Source organism: Melozone crissalis, unplaced genomic scaffold (genome assembly GCF_028551555.1).
Source record: "Melozone crissalis strain CALT ecotype California unplaced genomic scaffold, PUWL_Pcris_2 ptg000045l_1, whole genome shotgun sequence".
NCBI classification, from domain to species: domain Eukaryota; kingdom Metazoa; phylum Chordata; class Aves; order Passeriformes; family Passerellidae; genus Melozone; species Melozone crissalis.
Window position 1 is genome coordinate 23403099 of NW_026535823.1, and position 17632 is coordinate 23420730.

Below are 17632 nucleotides of genomic sequence, written 5' to 3' on the forward strand. Positions count from 1 at the left end.
TGATTGCCCACTGGGACAGCGGGTAGGAATTGCTCGATTTAATTTGGAGAAACAAAGATCACATGCATGCTAATGTTTAACAAATAACCAGTGTTTGGGTTTAAGTTTTTTAGCAAAGAGGGGGGTGGCCATTTCCCAGGGGAGATGTCTCAGGAGGCGATTGCTACTCAAAGCCACAGATAGATCCTTTTTCCTCTACCACTGTGTTTCTGTGCACTTCTTCTGGCCTTGTACCTGAACAAAGCAAGGATTTTCTCAGAGAAAGAAAGTGTTCTTATTTTCAGTGCTGAGGGGAAAATGCTGTGAGTAGTGGAAAAATGTGTATCGGGCACAAAGACTGAAAATTATCACATGCTGTCTGCCCAGACTTCCTGATACCCAGCATCCTCAGCTGTGACTGCCAAGGTGTGGAAAACTTAACCACAAAGTCCAGGGAGAAGTACAGGACCCAGCTTCTCCCACAAGGAGCCCTCCCTTCCTGATTTTGCTCTTGCATAAGCATTCTCACTCAGGCTCCCTGTGTGGTGTTGTCACAGCAAGTCTCTACTCCACGATGGAGGTGCCCTCTTGATACATCCTCAGCCAGAGAGGACAGTTCAGGTACTGGGGAGGCCTCTCACACCTGCTGGGGAAGCATGAGCACTGGGGCTCAAGGTATAGCTCTTGGCAGCCCTTGTGCTCAGCAGGTCTCCCTGGAGGCTGATAAATGACGTTATCCAAACACGTCAAATCAGAGCGCTGAGGCGCAAAATTGTTAAGAGTCCTCTTGCATCCAACATGAGGTCAAGGCAAAGCAGAGAGCCAATTCCTTCTCCGTAATTCCCTCTGCCTCACTTGGCAGGGAAGCTTGTACACAGCCTTCCCCTGTCCGTGGCACTTGGCTTTCTGACCCTCGCTCCACCCTGGCGCTACCCTGTAAAAATTCTGCCCAAGGCTGCTCCCGGCTGTGTCCAGGCAGGCGCAAACAAGGTGCACACACAAGAGGGAATCCTGAGGGAGTTCCCAAGATTGCTGCTGCAGGAAGAGTTGCTCCTAAGCGATGCTTATCTTTAGGATACAAGCGGCAGGTTGACGGTAAAATGACACTAAATGGAATGGCATGTGTCCCAAGTGCTCTGGCCACCACGGGAGCCAGACACATGGGAAGTGACTCTCGTCTTTATTCCATCCCTGGAGGTAGTTTCAGTTTCCTTTATTTACTAATGTTCTCCCTATTTCCCTTGACCTCATTTCCTCCAGCTTTTCCGAAGTAACCATGCAATTATCGCTCGCTTTGGGTTGACCCTTGGCTGCCACATCCCTTGTTGCTGCTGCTCCGAGAGGTTTTCCTGAAATCTCAAGTGCAAAATGTTCACTTAGAGCCAAAACTCCTATCTCTCATGTGAAGTAGGAGCTGTGTCTTCAGCACTGTGCTGTGCGTCAGGATTTGTCCTGTGGGCTGGCTTGGCAGGAAGCACATGGAGTTTAAATTCTGTCATAGCTGAGCTTTGATCAGTGCTGGGAGATATCGCAGTGGCTAAAGCTCCCTCTCTTACCAGTGCACCCCAGTCTTGTTAATAAATGTATATTTAACAATGTCTGGAGCATATGAAGTGATAATAACTAAATCAATACCTCCCACATTGATTGTCCAGGATCCCTACAGCGTGACGCACGCAGTGGTGTGGTAATTTTCCAGCTAACTAGCACCCTGATCTACAGCCCTCCTATTGATTGCCCATTGTATCAGGCAGCCTCTGAGCATTATTGCTTATACCTCTATTCAGCCTCCTTTTCTGATTCATTCGTTTATTACTGGACAGGTGCGATTATCTCACTTTCCGAAATTGGCCAATGGGGGTCAGCTGTTTAGGTTTCTATAAACAAACCATTTTCTATCTTCTCTAGTTGTTGCAGTGGCAAATTTTTCCTTTTCAAATTTTGACTGTTACTGGGTTGGGACTGGGGATGAATGGACATTTGTTTGTATCTGCTCAAAGAATCAACTTTTCCCTTTCCTTTCTGAGTTGCTGCACCCATCTGAGGAGAGCAGCCAGCTCCACAGATGATAAAAGGAGAATTTAGAATTCTACTTGCCACCTGCTTTGGGCAGGAGTCACACTCACTGCCTTTACACCTCCAGTTCCCTTGTGCATGCAGAAGGAGAAATGGACTCCATGAAGTCAAATTTAGCCTCAGTATTCAGCCAGCATTAGTTCAATGGTGGGCCAGACTGGAAGAGAAACAATTTTCTCAGCCAACAATAATCTTCAAGCTATAAATAAATAAATCTGTTTCTTCCTTGGACAAAACTAACACCTTTCTTGACTTTATTTGAAAATGCTAGCAACTCTTTCTTGAGGGTGAGAACTCAAGCTGGGATGTGGTAATAATTTATACCAACGAGCAGGAGCAGGTGGGTGTTTTCACAGCAGGGAGGACTGTCTCCTACTGAAACTCTTTCATCTTGCTCCAAAGAATATTTATGTATTCCAAGACTTGAATCCACAGTGTCCCTGTCCCCAGACAGTCCTCACCCACTAGGCTGTCATGGGACATTTGTATTTCTTTACCTTTTTTGCAGTTTTAAAATTGTTACCATTTGCTGGCAGCTGTCACTTGCAATGAATCTCCTTCTGATGAAGATCTCAGCTCATGCAGAGCGTGTCTCATCAGCACAAAGGCAGGAGTGAAGTTGAAGGAGCTTTGTAGCACTGGTAGTTAACCATATACATTCCAGCAGCTTCACTTCCTTCTGAAGTGTCATAATTAGGAAAAACACCCAAGATCTCTTTGACTAGTTCCATAACCAAAGCCTTGGGAAAAGCCATCAGAATCAGCTTGTGGGAGATACCCCAAGTCCCTCCCTGCATGCTAGCAGCAAGTGACTGATGAACAAAGGAGTGAGTGCCTGCCTGCAGCGAGTGCTGAGATTGCAGCTCACTTCACTGGTTGTAGTAATTCCACTAGACTGTGCCTTAGCCACCTGTTGATGAATCATCCTCTAAAAAGGTAGAAGACATAGATGCCACTGTGGGTTATCTTGTGATTGATGATGCAGCTTGTGGTGTCGAGATGCTCTTCAGGTTCTTCTGAGCTGGAGTCTGCTTGGAGATGCCAGAAATGCACTGACACATGTGAAAATTGTTGGCTTTGTTTTTATTCAAGAAAGTGAGAGCCTTTATGCCAATTCTCTTAAATCTTTTCTGGGGAATACTTGAGGGCCCCTCCCTGTGGCTGCACTGTGTAGAAATCAGATTTTGCAGCATGCTGGAGTGATGCATCCTTGTATTTAATGCTCCCTGTATTTCATTTGCTAAGCATTGCTGTCTGCCTTTGCTTGTAGGTTGGCAAGTTGCTCTTTTCACCAGCCTTGCAGAACCATGAAAATACACTTGCCTGGCCTCAGCACAGAGCCTCTGTGACAAAAGAGATAATGCTGCCCATCAAAAATGATGCTGGGAAATGGGAAAGCTGAGATTGTAAAGCTGCTTTTATAGCCACCCTGTTGGCACCATGTCCAGTGCTTTTGGTTTCTCCATTCTTTCAGTATTAGAATCAAAAAGCTGGGGCTTTCATTAATATAAGCCATTGTGTTGATCCTGTGTAATGAGCTGATTTTGCATTTCATGGAGGCTGATGGCCAGCAAAGGCCTCCACTCTCTAAGGGGAAGAACAGCTCCTATTGCCCACAAAAAGTTATATCAGCAGCTTTAAAGCAACATACAGAACTTTGTCTCAAGCATGTGGTCCTAAGTAATCTCTTAAGAGAGACAAAAAAAAGGCAGAAAACAAACAAAAATCCCCAACAAAAATATCTATTCTTTAAATGTCTGTGTCTTGCTCTGTATGAAGCTGGCAACTCCAGCACTGGTTGTGTTCTTTTGTGATGTGTTTGGAAGTGTTTAGAAAGACACTTTAAAGAATTCACACCAGGCTTTTCAGGAGTTCTTTTTTAACCCAAGTTGGATGTATTAGTTTGAAATACGATGCCATTTCCTGTGCAGTACCTATTGTGGGATCCTTTTTGCCCCAAACTCTTTAACAGTCTTGTGTGCTCAGTGATGGCCACTCTTCATCATCTTTTGCAGAATTACAGAAGACTCGGCAGTGACAACATTTGAAGCGTTAAAGGCTCGTGTCCGTGAGTTAGAAAGGCAGCTTTCCCGTGGGGACCGCTATAAATGTCTCATTTGCATGGTGAGTAGCACTCCACTCCTGGTAATGAATCAGAAATGTCTTGGTATCTTTGCTGAGGAGGGGAGAAGCTTTTCTCCTTTTTCAGGCAGACTGGAGGAACTCATCACCAATTAGCCTTCCAAATTAAGGTTTTAATAACTCAAATTTCTGTATGAATTACGTTGTTTCACTGGTATTTGTAGCTGTCGCTCTATATCAGGATCAAGAAAGGCCCAACTTCAGAAGACTTTCTGCCTTCCTGTAGAAAACTCCCAAATACCAGCATCCTTCTCCTGGATATGCAAATTTAGGTACATAGGAGAGAGCAGAATCTGTGATCAGAGCTCACCTTTTCTGATTTGGGAACAGGGATGTTGCCTGAGCATATAAAAGTTGCCAGTGTCCTGCGTGCTCTCTGGTGATGCTGTGGCCTTCCTCAGGAAGGGCAGCAGCTCCCTCTGATGGTCCAAGCCTGCAGGGCTCTACATCTCCTGTTGGGTTTGTGTTCTGCTGAGGACAGAACATTCTGCTTGGTGGAGAGCTCCCTCTGCAACTTCAGCTTGATGCACAGGCTTCTGTCTCCCAGCCAGCTCGCAGTTTGGGGGTGTGGGAGTGGAGCCCTTGTCACTCATCCCATAGAAGGGACAGCAGCTGGCTGCTGATTTCCAGAGGTTTGTTAGCAATGATAGGAGATAGCTCCCTGAGAAGGCATGTCTGCTGAAATAGCAGCAGCATTCTTGGGATGTGGTTACGCTGTTCCTGCAGAGCTGAGTTGTGGTAAGGGTTGATCTTATCCTGTCACTGGTTTTCATGTGATCTGGTGACCTTTCTGATGAGAATAACGGCAGGTGGCCAGAGCAACTTCAGATGCTTTTGTGATAACTCTTCTGAGCTAGGTCATCACTTGAGTGGATTATGGGCTTCCAACAGGAGTTCTGGGAAGCCAAGAAAAGGGATTGAAGGAGACTTTCTGCCACTTCTGTACAAACATTACAAAAATACAACTTATATATTACACAAGTTGGTTCTTTTAACCAACTTTTTTAACAAAATACAAGACAGTGTTACCCACAAAGAAAGGCATTGTGATGGGGTTGGGAGTGAAGAATCACTAGATCACTGCTATGGAAATAATATGTTTGCTTCTTTTCCTCAGGACTCCTACACAATGCCCCTGACTTCTATTCAGTGCTGGCATGTGCACTGTGAAGAATGCTGGCTGCGGACTCTGGTGAGGCTCTTGTCTGCTTTCTTGTTCACTTACAGCCTTTTTCACTCTTCTCAGATACTTTATTCTAGATTGCCACAGGGGAGGGTGCTTTTTGCTTTATTTTAAACAATCTGACTGCTGTGCTTGCAGGTTTCCCAAGCCTGGCTGTTTAACACCCCACTCTAGCTTTGACATGGTTGTTGGAGTCGTTGTGACCCAAGCTCTGTCTTGCCCCTTGCCTTTTCCTCTGCTGCTGTGGGAAGAGCTCTGTGCCAGGGACTGCCTTGCCTTTCAGTAATTTTCTGTGGGGCATCCATGCAGAGAGGTAAAGCTGTGAGAATGGAGGCCAAATCCACTGAGATTTCATGGAATGGGTAGCTTCTGAGAAACATAATATTCCCCTGAAGCAAAGGGAGTCATCTTTAGGAGAGAGGATATGGAAGGGAGCTTTTTTAATGTGAATCTATGTTTTTTAGATTACTTGGAATAGCACTGTGTGGTTTTCAGGCATATGCCATTCTGTTTACAAGATTGGGAACTACCTTGAACATTGAATAGGTGACCCAGTAGTGTTTTCTTTTCCTGTGTTAAAACTGTGGGCTTTAATCAGCCTTTAACGTCCCCTCTGCAGCTGATTTTCAGGGCTTTCATTTTGTTTAGGCTGGGGAGTGGAAAATAGTCAATTGTGCTTTCTAGTTCTCCTGTTAGCAAGATGATACAGTGTTGGGTTGCAAAAAATATAAGGGAATGCCACTCCTAAAAACTTGTTCCTGGAAGGCATTACTCTACTTTATAAAACACATTGTGTGCTTGGAATTACGATTAAGCTGATCGTGCTCCTTTAAATCCTGCCTTTTAAAAGTCTTGTCCAAGAAAAGTTACCAGGATGGTGAAGTGCCTGTAGGCTTGAGTACTAATAGCAACTCAATAACTTGGCTATCCCTTGGGCTGTATTTTATAGCTCTTCAGCTACACCCCGTCACTATTTACGTTATACAAGCTTTTGTAAACATTTTAGCAGCATCTTATAAAAGACACATGTGTGGGTATGTTGCTGTGAGGTGTCTGGATGAATATGTGCTCTGCCACTTTTGCTAAATGAGGAGTAGTCTTGTCTTTCACTGGTGCTAAGAGCACAAGATAAAACACTAATTTCCTCTTCATTTTCTTTACTCTGAAGTCTTTGTCCTCTCCTCTTCCCACCAGCCTCAAGTCATGTTCTAAATCTGTGGCACTAATTTCAGGCTGTTCTTAGGCTCAGCAGCAACTTAGTTCAACTTCAGTCAGGTCCCTTTTTGTCATGTTCAGCAGTCACAGCCTCTCATGAGAACAGGGAAAGTCACTCCAAGTGCTGAGGGATTAACATTTCCCTTGCAGAGGGGAAGCCATCTCCCCCCAGAGCTCTGTGAGAAAGGTGGTGATGAATCTGGCTGTGTGTGATCTGCACGTGGCTCTTCTGCTGACCAGGCAGGCGGGATGGGAGTAGTCCAGCAAGATATCATGTTAGGACTTGGCACTTGCATAGGGGAAGCAATTAATAAATGACTACTCATGTGTTCCCCAGTCCTAGCCTCTCCCTGCAGCCCCCAATTTATTAAACCAGGCCTTTTCACAAGGCATGCTTGCACTCCCTTTCCCATCTCAAAAAAATCTCCCAGCCTGTGTTCGCATGTTTCTAATGTAACCATTAAAATGTAGCCTGAAGACAGCAATAAAAACCCTGGAACGCCTTGGTGCTTTTGTGTCTTGATCAAAGTCAATGTGTGTAATCTCGTTAAGACTGCCCTCCTTTCTCCCTCCCTTTTTATGAATTTAATGGCATACAGCAGCTGGGCTCAGTGTTTAATGCTTACCAACCTGCATTGTTCTAATTAAGGTATCTCCTTTTATTTCGGGCACAAAAGAGACTCTTGTTTTTTTTAACAAGCGAGGAGCTGTGGGATAGTGTGTGTAATAATCGCTGCTGTTACCTTTCCCTGGGTATAAAGCTGGCTCCCCAGTGGGCTGGGAGGAGGGAGCCTGCGCGTGCAGCACACATGGAAAGACTTGGCTGGGGGAGAGGGGCAGCGTTTTTCTGCTGTTGTGCAATAAACAATTTGTTGGAGTTAATAGGAGTTGGAGCAGGCGGGTTGTGTCAGGCTTCCGGCCCCTTTTGAACAGTCTGGAGATCTGCCATCCACGCTGGTGAAAAGTCCCCTTTCTCCTCTGTGCCCGTGCCTACATGCCCAGCCAAGATCTAACATTAACTTAGAGTGTGAGTGTGCCCGAGAGAGCAAGGATCATGTGCTGAACAAGGCCCTGGAACTGAAGGCTCAGAGTGCCCCGGAGCACTTCTGAACCTCTGCAGGGTATTGAAGACAGGGTGAAATGTGGTGCTCACATGTGTCTATGGACCTAAGGTTTAAACATTTTCTAGGATACAATAGTACAATGGTCTGAGCATCTGACTTGATAGTGTTTAGGGCACTGATGAGGATTGGATCTTAAAATGCTTAGACTTGATGAAAATAAAATTTTTGGAATTTTGGCTCTTGATGTTCAATTCCAAATTATAACTGTTCTGTTGGAAAGGGCAGGGAAGAGACTTTTAATCACTAACTCTATAAATGATTGCTGGACTCTCTAGGTTAGGTATAATTATACTGGAGCTCAGCACATCAACAGGTTGCAAGTTCTGGGGTCGAAACATTGACCAGAGGAGACTCCATCTCTGAAGCAAAGGCTGGGGTTGCAGAAAGGGACCCTGGAGATGCCTTAAGAGAACTAAAATCATGGAGTGATTTACCTGTGATCCCTTTTAGAAGCCCTGAAAACATGTGCAGGTTCTTCAAAGATAGGAGAGGAAATGGTGTTGCAGGAGCAAGACTTAGCCTGGGCAGCAGCTGGTGGAGTTCCTTTCCCTGAATGTTGACAATCCTCATGGTGGGTGTCCATCCTCAGCTGGTTGTTGGACTACAGCCCAAGTCATGGGGTCGTAGGGGATGAATCTCCCTCTGTAAGAGTCTGCCTAGTCCCCATCCTTCCCCTGAGAGGGGACCTTACAGCTAATAGTGGGTGAGATTTGTATTTTCCTTCTCCTGAGGAGACTTCTCTGGCAGAAGAGATTGTCCATCTGCTGTAGTGATCTGCTGGGGAGGTTTGGAGCCTCCATCCTTGGAAGTCTGTGAGAACAGGGTTGATGTGTGTCTGTCAGCAGTAATTCAGGTTGAGGGGATCTTGTCCAGGGAATGGGTCAGCAAGTTCTTGATGTCCCTCTGAGCTGTAGTTGTGTGATTTCCCAATCCCTGGTATCCTTCTTTATAAGGTAAATGGAGCTGGAAACTAAGTCAGGCTGTTGTTTGTTGTTGCTGTTGGTCGGTGCAAGGGCTGAAAGAGGACAGGTTTATTTGTACAAATGCAGTTTACTGAGTTTCCCCCATCACCTGTACAAGCCAGATCCAGCATTTCCCGCATGTATTTGCTGACTTCAGGCTTGTGCCTGCCTGTCTTGGGCTTATTTGAAAATGACAACTACAAGAGCAGGAAAAAATCACTTCTAAAAAGCCTTCTTCATCACAAAATGCTTCCAGGGGATCCATCAATATATGCTGTGCTCTGCAGTTGACACATTTATATCTTTGGTAATTACTACATCCTTAGCCTTGCCACTCTTTCTAGGCTCTAGGACCATATATGCCATGTGGGCTGGAGTGGTTTTGTACAGAACAGCACAGATACAGATACAGAGCAGCCCTTCTGGGGGATTCCTCAGTGCTTCAGCAACATGTAGGGACCTCCTGAGTCAGCAGCTGCATGGATGCTGCACTTGAGCCTTCATGATGTTCTCATCTCTCTGGTTATTAATTAGCATTATTCAGCTCTGGCCTCCAGCAGCCTGTGGGGGTGAGCTCCACCCTTTGAGGAGGTTTGGTGAAAGAAGTTGTTCTCCTGCTGGTTTGACCCCATTACCCCACAGTGGCAGTGGAGGACAGCTGTTTCTCTGGGAATCAGCATCTGCAGAGAAGAAGCTCCACACTTGTCTGGAGGCATGCGTGGGAGAGGAGGCTGATGCCTTGGTTGAGAATTGGATCTTGGCATTCAGTTCCTTTCCTGGCAAGAAGCTGGCTCTTGGTTGGGGTCCTTTCTGTCATCTCTCTGCTTCGATTTTACTTTCTTTGCCCACTCTGTTTCTTTGTCTCTTTATTCTCTGTCCTTGGTAGCACATTGTTGGAAATTGCCCATTTTTAGACCCACGGGACAGCAGGAAGTGCCTAAATCCTTCCTTGTGAGAAGTTTCCTTGCTTTAGCCAATTTATAGCATACATCATACCATTTTTTTTAAGAGTCAATTTTAAGACAAACTAGTCCAATCCTTCCTGGCACCATGTAAGCCCTAACGACTTTTCAACATCTCAGCTCTCGTTAATGCATTTTTCAAACTACTACCCCAAGTGATTAGCCTGTATTGTGGATCAATCACTTGCCAAATTTTAATTAAGAAAGGAGGAGAAAAAATAAACTCCTTCCTGGTTCCAGCCCCGTTTCTTTGCTTTGTAACAGCCCTGGAGCAAACTTCTTGCAGCAGAGTTTTATAAACCCCTCAAAACTGGGGTTTATAATGGAAAAGCTGAGGTGGCCTTTACTCCAGCACACACAGCCATAACACATCAAGGCTTTTCCATGTAGCTATGATGAAAGGAGCAGAAGGACCTGGAAAAAAAGAAAAAGAAATGGCCGACAGGTGGGACTTATTATTCCACAGCGTTATTATTTCAAGGGAAAAGTTTAGTAACCCCAGCTGGCAGGTGAGCAGTGGGGGAGCAAACGCTTTTTCATTGTGCCTGTGCCAGCATGTGTGTGTGTACAAGCTTATGTGCCTCTCCACAAGAGAGGAGAGCTTAATCACTGGTCCAGATAAATGTTATATACCTACACCAAAAAGTCAGATGTAAGGAACAAGGTTCTGAGCAACTTCAATCTAAAAAGTAAAAAATCAGGACTTAGTTCTGAATTTACCACACATGCTTACGTGTGCAGAGGAGGGCACTTTCAAATAATATGAAAGAAAAACGCATCCCCAAGTGTCCAAAGTATTAGGAGACCCAGAGCCCTGGGCCCAGCGTGCCACGTGCAGCCTGCACCACATTCAGGCCAGGCTGCTGGAGGTTTCCAGGATGCCATTGTTCCCTTCAATGTACCCACACTTCAGAGCTCAAGGATGAGCTGTGCCTCCCATGTGCAGGTGAAGCAGTATCCCCCACTGCCCTAAATCAATCTGTGATCATGCAGCTTTTGCAGAAAATAGGTCAAGCTCCATGTAGTTGGGTTCTGCTTTGTGACAGGGTTGAAAACTTGTCCCTGGTTATGCATTTGCAGCTCTCAGCCTTAAGTGGGAGAGTGAATGCCCCTAAAGCCATCAGCACGTGGTGCAGAAAACAGATCTCTGGGACAGAGATGCCAAGGTCTGGCAAGATAAATCCAGCCATCCTCCCTTTCCCTGTAGTGTGAGGGAACTGCATACCTGACCTTGCTTTGCTATGGAAGAGAGCAAAGATGCACTTGATTTCATTTCTGCCATCCCTGTGGGCTGAGTGCTTAGAGTGAGCACTTGCAGCCTTTGGTTCGGTGCCTTGCTGCCCCTTGCCAGAAAGCCTGTCTCAGGAAGGAGAGCATGGACACAGATGTGGGCACTAGTCACATCTGGAGTGCTTCAAGTCCCCATGCACACTTACTTCTGCTTTTCAGGGCACACAAGAAAGCTTGAACAGGCAGCTGCCAGCTGCTGTGCCTCGGACAGCATGCTGTGAATTAATCCCTCAGCACCTCCCTGCCACTTCCTTTGGGACCCCCTCCAGCTACAAAGTTGATGCCAGGAGGGCAACTAGATGCAACAGGTGCCTCCAAGGAAAAGGGGAACACATGAAACTGAACAGAGACTCAATTGAAACAGGATATTTCGTGGCATTTGCCTCCAGATTAGTGAGCCCCTGGGGAGTGCTGCTATGTCAGCACAGTGGCAGAAGGGGCAGATGTTCAGATTTCTCTCTCATGTTTTCACCACTGCATCAAGTTTTTACTGGGACATGCAGAGCAGAGCTTGCTGTTTCTAGTTCTGGAGATCCAAAGGTGAGGCATTGAACATAAGCAAAGAGGCATTTTAAATAAACAGGCTCTGCGAAATTCCAGTGCACTCAAGTTTCCATTTCATCAGCATTTTAAGCCTTTCCTTTGAGTTACAGGTTGCACTTGCTCCTCCCAGAATCCAGCATGCCAAGTCCACTCTGTGAAGACCAGAGCATAGGGCTGCATGATGCATTGCACAGGATGGGATGTCCTGAAAGGCTGAAAATCTAAACAGACACGGTGGTTGTCCCAGATAACTGGAATGATGTGCCCACAGGCATCAGCACCAATGTTAGGCATGCTATCCACACCACCAGTGGTCTGTCCTTCAGTGACAAACTGCCAGCCTGTCACTGACCCCAAGAGTGTCGCTCACCCTGAGGTGTGCCAGGCTGTTCTGAGGGTCTTTTACAGACACTTCATTCAACTCTAGCTCAACAGGACTTTGTGTGTGACTGGTTTAGATCAGGTGCAGGTGCCCATGGTCCCTACATGTGTTCTGTCAACAGCTGAGCCGCTGGCAGCAAGGGCTGTCAACTGGGAATGTCCAGGAGTGCAAAGCTCAGGGAATGGCAGGTGTGCCAGGTCCATGACTGCAGGGAATAATGTGCAGTGGGAACAGAGAGGGCCATCCCAGTTTCCCACGCTGCTGGTGCTGTAGTTGGGAGGCTGCCTCACAGCAGAGCCATCTTTCTGTCATTTTTCCCATCAGTTGTCTTTCACATCTGCCAATCTAATGATGACCGGCTTAGGTTGACCCCGATTCTGATGTTTATTAACACCCTCTTGCTGTCAGGCTCAGTGATAGATGGCACATCAGCCCTTGTTTTATTTCCTGTAGTGTTCCTGTTGGCCACCCATTACCCCACCCCAGCTCACATCAGTTTGCTGTTTCCAGCTCACCTTGGCAGAAGAGACTCATCTCTGCAGAATCTGTGTGAGCTGGGGAGGACGGGACGGAGGGTTCCTTCATGCCAGCAGCTCTTAGGCTTTTGCAGGATGGACAAGGCAGTGTCCCATTGTGAAAGGGATGGTCCAAGCCCCCCATGAACCAGCTCAGTCATCCCTGCTGAAAGCTTCACTTGTGGCAGCTGGGTTGATTTTCTGCCTGTTCAGTGGTCTGAACTCATTCAGCATGGGCTGCAGGTGAGCAAGGGAAACAAAAAGGAGCAGATTTCCCTGGAAACCAGTGGTGACAATGGTGCTGAGTTGGGTGATGCAGCTGGGCTCTGGGTTTCAGCCCTCTGCAGAACTCCTGCTTGTCCAGCTGCCTCGTGCCAGGGACTGGAGAAGGACAAGGGGCTTGCAGGGCAGGCAAGGAAGGCATTGGGACTCCCCCTTCGCCCATCCTGTGCTCACTGTTGGAGGCCATGGCCCTGCCTGGAGGGCCTTACTGCTCCTGCAATCCCAGGCCAAGGGCAGGGATGTCCTTCACACTCTCACACTGTGCATCTCATCTGCTGCTTGCAGGGTGCCAAGAAGCTCTGTCCTCAGTGTAACACCATCACGTCTCCCGGAGACCTTCGGCGCATCTACTTATGAAGGACCCAGCAGGAGGGCAGGACCCAGCTACTCGGCTCAGCTCATCACACCCAGGGGGAGAAGAACGACCACAACAAAAAAAAGACGTTTTAAAATTTAAAGAAAAAACAAACCAGAGACTCCAGACATGGACTCGAGGATTCAGGAGCAGTGGGGAGCCTCGGCTGCTAGGTCCTGCAGTTTGAGACCTCCTTCAGCATCTGCAGCGGGCAAAACCAAATCCTTTGTTGTGACGCCCCCTTTTTTAAAATCAATGTTCCCCATCACCCATTCCCTGGAGCTGGCTTGGCATTGTGGATGGCTCGTGAGCCCTCCTTTGGACTGTGTTGTTGACCACTCTGCCCCCAGGAGACTGGGGAAGGGACCCTTCACAGAAAGATGTTAAATAACCTGTAACTTGTGTTCCTTGATCAGTTTTTGTTTTTATTTGTTTTGGTTTGATTTTTTTTTTGTTTGGTTCTGTTTTGGTTTTTTGTGGTGTTCTAGTGATGACTAAAAGGTTTAAAGAAAAAAAAAAACACACCCAGGCAGAAATGAAGCACATGTAATATAGATTATATATGTTTACAATGTTGTGTATAAATGGGATAGACTCAAACATTACATACTAATAAGTTTCCCTTTCTTTTCTTTGGGTTGTATTTTTTTTAAAGAAGAAAAAAAATGAGCAGAGAACATTAAACCCATATTTTTCTTGGTTCAGCAAAGTTTTGGCATTAAAGTCATTAGTTTAAAAAAAGTATATATATACATATATATAATATAAATGGTTTAATGTTCTGTGGTGTATATTTCCTCATTCAGATATGAAGTTAACAGCTTTTAGTAATGGCTGTAGCATTGCCCATAACTTACAGAACTTATGGGGAGTAGAGGAGGTGGATTTTTGTCATTAGTTGTAGCTAATGGGGCTATTTATAATAGAATCGTTATCCCCGGAAAGACACAGCTTTTAACTCCTCACCGGGGGCCAGGCAGGACAGGGGGAATCTGGCTCAGCCCCCTTTATCTTTCCCAGCTGGGCAAGGAGCAAATGGTGAGGAGCTGGAAGGAGGGAGTCTGTCAGAGCCCTGTCCTCTCCCCTGGCTGGGAGTGCCTGCTCGAGGGTCCGGCTGCTGCCTGTGCTCCTCCAGCCACAGCCCCTTCCCCTTCCCTGCCCTGCCTGGCCTTGCTTTCCTCCTCTGGGCAGCATTTCCTGCTGAGGGTGCCTGGGCTGCTCAGGATGGTGCTGCTGGTGGCTTTGCCCACAGACACTCAGCCATTCCCTTGTGGGGCTGCCTGGCAGAGCCAGCCCTGCCCTGCTCTCGCATCCCCCAGCTCCCACTCTCCTGCAGCCTGTGTTTTTCCTAAGAGGTTTTGGCACCAGGGCAGGGAGCCAAGGCAGCCTTGTCTCGTCCCCACTGCCACTCCCAGGATCCAGCAAAGACACTCTCAGCTGGACCCAGAGGTCCCCTGCAGTCCCTCATGCTTGTCCCTGTCTCCCGCATCCTCAGCCTTAACCAAAGCTGCCATCTGGCCTGTTTTTTTGTTCTTTCTTTTATTGTCAGGATCCAGGAATCAGATACTGACCCATTTCCCAAGGCCTTGGGACTTCTCCCAGCTCCACACTGTGCATCCCTGCCACGGCTTCCTGGGCAGTTGTGGGGTGCCAGCTCCCCACATCCAGAAGACAGGGAGTGGGAAAGTTCATCTGCCCCACTCCTTTCCAAGCAGATCCCACCTGGCAGCACAACACAGCCGGACATTTCAAGACAGTCTGGAAAAAGCAGTGGATGAGGGGTTGGGAGTTGGGTCCCAGCGCTGCTGGGGTGTTTCCAGAGAGGGAAGGACTGGATAAGCAGGATGTGTGGGGAGTGTGACAGTCCCACTACTGCTTCCCTACCCTGAACTCTTTGCAGAGAACAGCTGCAGCCTTGGCACCTCCTGACTGATTTCAGAAGGATCCCACTGCACCCAAAAAAACCTCAAATGAAACTGAAGGAGCTGTTATTTCATAAACATCTCATCAAAAGGTGACAATTCCTAATTGGGAGTTCCCCTTGTGTGCAAGCTCCTATCTGTGTGTGGCTTCTGAGACCAGAGAGCTGCAGCCTCCTCTGCTCTGTGCCAGCAGAGCTCCTGGGAGCCAGAGGAAGCTGGGGCACCCCAGAGGCTCTTGCCCTCACAGGGGGACTGCAGGCAGGGGCTGTCACTGCGGGGTAACCCTGCAGCAGGCAGCACGAGGCAGGGGAAGGGCAGGCATGCACAGCTCAGGCTGGATTTGCAAAGGGAGAAAACCTTGCAGGGCACGTGGCTCAGCTGGGAGTGTGCTGGTGTTAAAGTCTCAGAGATGGAGAGGCTGCAGCCAGGTGGGTTTGAGAGACAGCCAGGAAGGGCAAGAGGGTAGGAGGCCCCTACCCAGCCCTTCCTTGGAAATAGCCCAGCTCCCTCCCAGGGCCCCTCTGGCAGGTGTTGTGGACCAGCCGTGTGCTTTATGTACGTATGTGTAAAACCATATGTAACTAGTCATTGGTTCTTTGCTTTGGGGTTTATTTTTGGTAATTTTTTTTTTTTTTTGTTTGTTTAAATTGTAAAGCCATCCCCTGTTTTCAAGGGGGAAGCTGCAGGGGGAAGGCTGGGGAGAGAGGCATCCCAGTTTGTAACAGGCATCCGCCACTTCCCCTCTTCTGTAATGAGTTTAAATGATTTAAAAAAAGAAAAAGTGAAATATCAGAGTTACCTATCTTTGCCCAAAGAATCCCAGTTGCACAAAGCGATATTCCGGTGTGTCAATGATTGTGTGTCAGTGTATACTATACAAAGAGGTACTTGTCACTCCCGTTTGTAAACTACATTTGACATTAATTAAACAAGTATAAATCTTCTCGGGCGCTTTCTGCTTCTCTGTGTTTCCCTTTGCAGGCGAGAGGCAGCAGAGACACCACCACACACCGCAGCTCCTGGACGTGAGTAATGTCCCAGAGGGGAGTCCTGGTCCTGTTTGGGATGCAGGGACAGATGCAGGGGGATGCTGGGACGTGCGCCAGGCCCCACCACGGGTGGGTTCCCCCAACTGGTCCCCCCATAGAGCAGGAGGGCAGGGCGAAGGGCACCCCTCAGGGGACACCCCCATAATGAAGTCTCATCGGCTGCCTTGGTGGGAGCAGGAGACGCCCAGCCCCAACAGATCCATACATCCTGCATTAGGGGCCCCTGTGCAGTGTAGGGTTACCCCAGCCCAGGGACGGGGGGGCAGAGGTCGGGTTCCCCCCGGCACGCGGCTGGCGCCGACGCTTTTGGTTTACAAACATTCTGCAGATGGGTCACTGGGCTGTTCTCAAACCCCTCCTCATGGCTGTGTCCCCAGGGATGGGGTGCTGGGGGTCCCCAGGCTGGTGGGAGGAGGCAGCAAGGATGTCAGGGACCTCTTTCCATCTGCTGTGGCAAGGATAGGGAGAAGGTGGGATCCGGCCACTTTTTTGGCTGGAGAGGAGCAGCGAAGCGTCTCAGCCCCTCTCCCATCCACCTCCAGCCCAAAGGTGGCCTGAGGCCAGGGCGAAGGGCAGAAACCCTCCCTCCCTCTCTACCTACCCCACAGCAGGCTGCTAATATTTTATTTAAAATATCTTTAGGAAGCGGAGGAGCGTGATGTATCGGATATATTGAGAAAATGCTAATGTGTAATAGCGTGTGTCAGGGGCCTCGTTCATCACCCCGCGCCGCCTTCTGGGGGATCCATATCTAATTAACAGTAATGAATGAGGGAGCCCACCTAATGACAGCCCGCCAGTTTGTTATGGAAATGAGGCAATCCCATTAGGCAAAACACTTAATTAAACAAACTGCTCGGAGTGTAGGCCAGTGCAAGATGGGCACAGGCCCTTTAGGGAACAAGGGGGGCCCTGGTACCCAGCCCTCCACATGCCAGGCTGGGGGCACAAGGGCTGCTGCAGCCCCCAGAGCTGGGTGCCCACAGCCAACTCCAGCAGCAGGGGCTGGGGAAGCTGAGAGGGATCCACTAGGGGGTCCCAGTGGGGAGGGGGCAGCAGGGCAGTTCACATCTCCCTCTCCTCTCTCCTTCGATGGGCTCAGAGGCAGCAGAGGCCAAACACAGATTTCCAATCAAACGTGTGTACTTGGCTCCTGCTCTATTGACACTGAAGCAAGAAGGGCTCAAGGTTAATTCCTTATCAATACCCTATTGTCAGCAGGGCTGGCCAAGCTCTCCCTGCCCCAGCCCCCATAGGTTTGGGAGGGTGACCGAAGGATGCTGTGCCCACATAGCTTGTCTGTGATGGTGCTGGGGTGCACTTGCAGCCATATGAGCATGCAGAAATGAGAGGAGGGGGGTGATATTCAAATGGAAGGGGATGGAGGGATGCTCATGCCCCAGGCTGGGTGAAGGAGTTGTCCAGGTGTGCTGGACAAGGGGGCATTAGAGGACAGATTAGGTGGTGGCTGTGGGCCCCCATTTGTGCTGTCCTCTTTTCTAATTGCATCCTCAGCCCCCAGCCCTGTGTGCTGGGAGGTCCTGCCAGCCTTTTCAGAAGAGCAGGACTAAGCTCAGCTTATTTCCCAGGGCTTGGGGACTACAGGGAACCCAAGGGAGCTCCAGAGTCCTGATAACGTGGAGCTCCCAGA

At 48.2% G+C, this 17632-nt stretch overlaps 1 protein-coding gene across 4 annotated transcripts in view; it reads left to right on the top strand.

The window, feature by feature from the left end:
* The window catches only part of RNF220 (ring finger protein 220), a 209605-nt gene extending 193729 nt beyond the window's left edge, over window positions 1-15876 (top strand). For all 4 annotated transcript variants that reach the window (XM_054286102.1, XM_054286103.1, XM_054286104.1 and 1 more), the window contains 3 exons: window positions 4071-4179; window positions 5315-5389; window positions 12941-15876. In XM_054286102.1, the coding sequence (XP_054142077.1) occupies window positions 4071-4179; window positions 5315-5389; window positions 12941-13012 (256 nt within the window). In that variant the 3' untranslated portion in view covers window positions 13013-15876. The remainder of the gene's footprint in view (window positions 1-4070; window positions 4180-5314; window positions 5390-12940) is intronic.
* Window positions 15877-17632: the final 1756 nt, after the last annotated feature.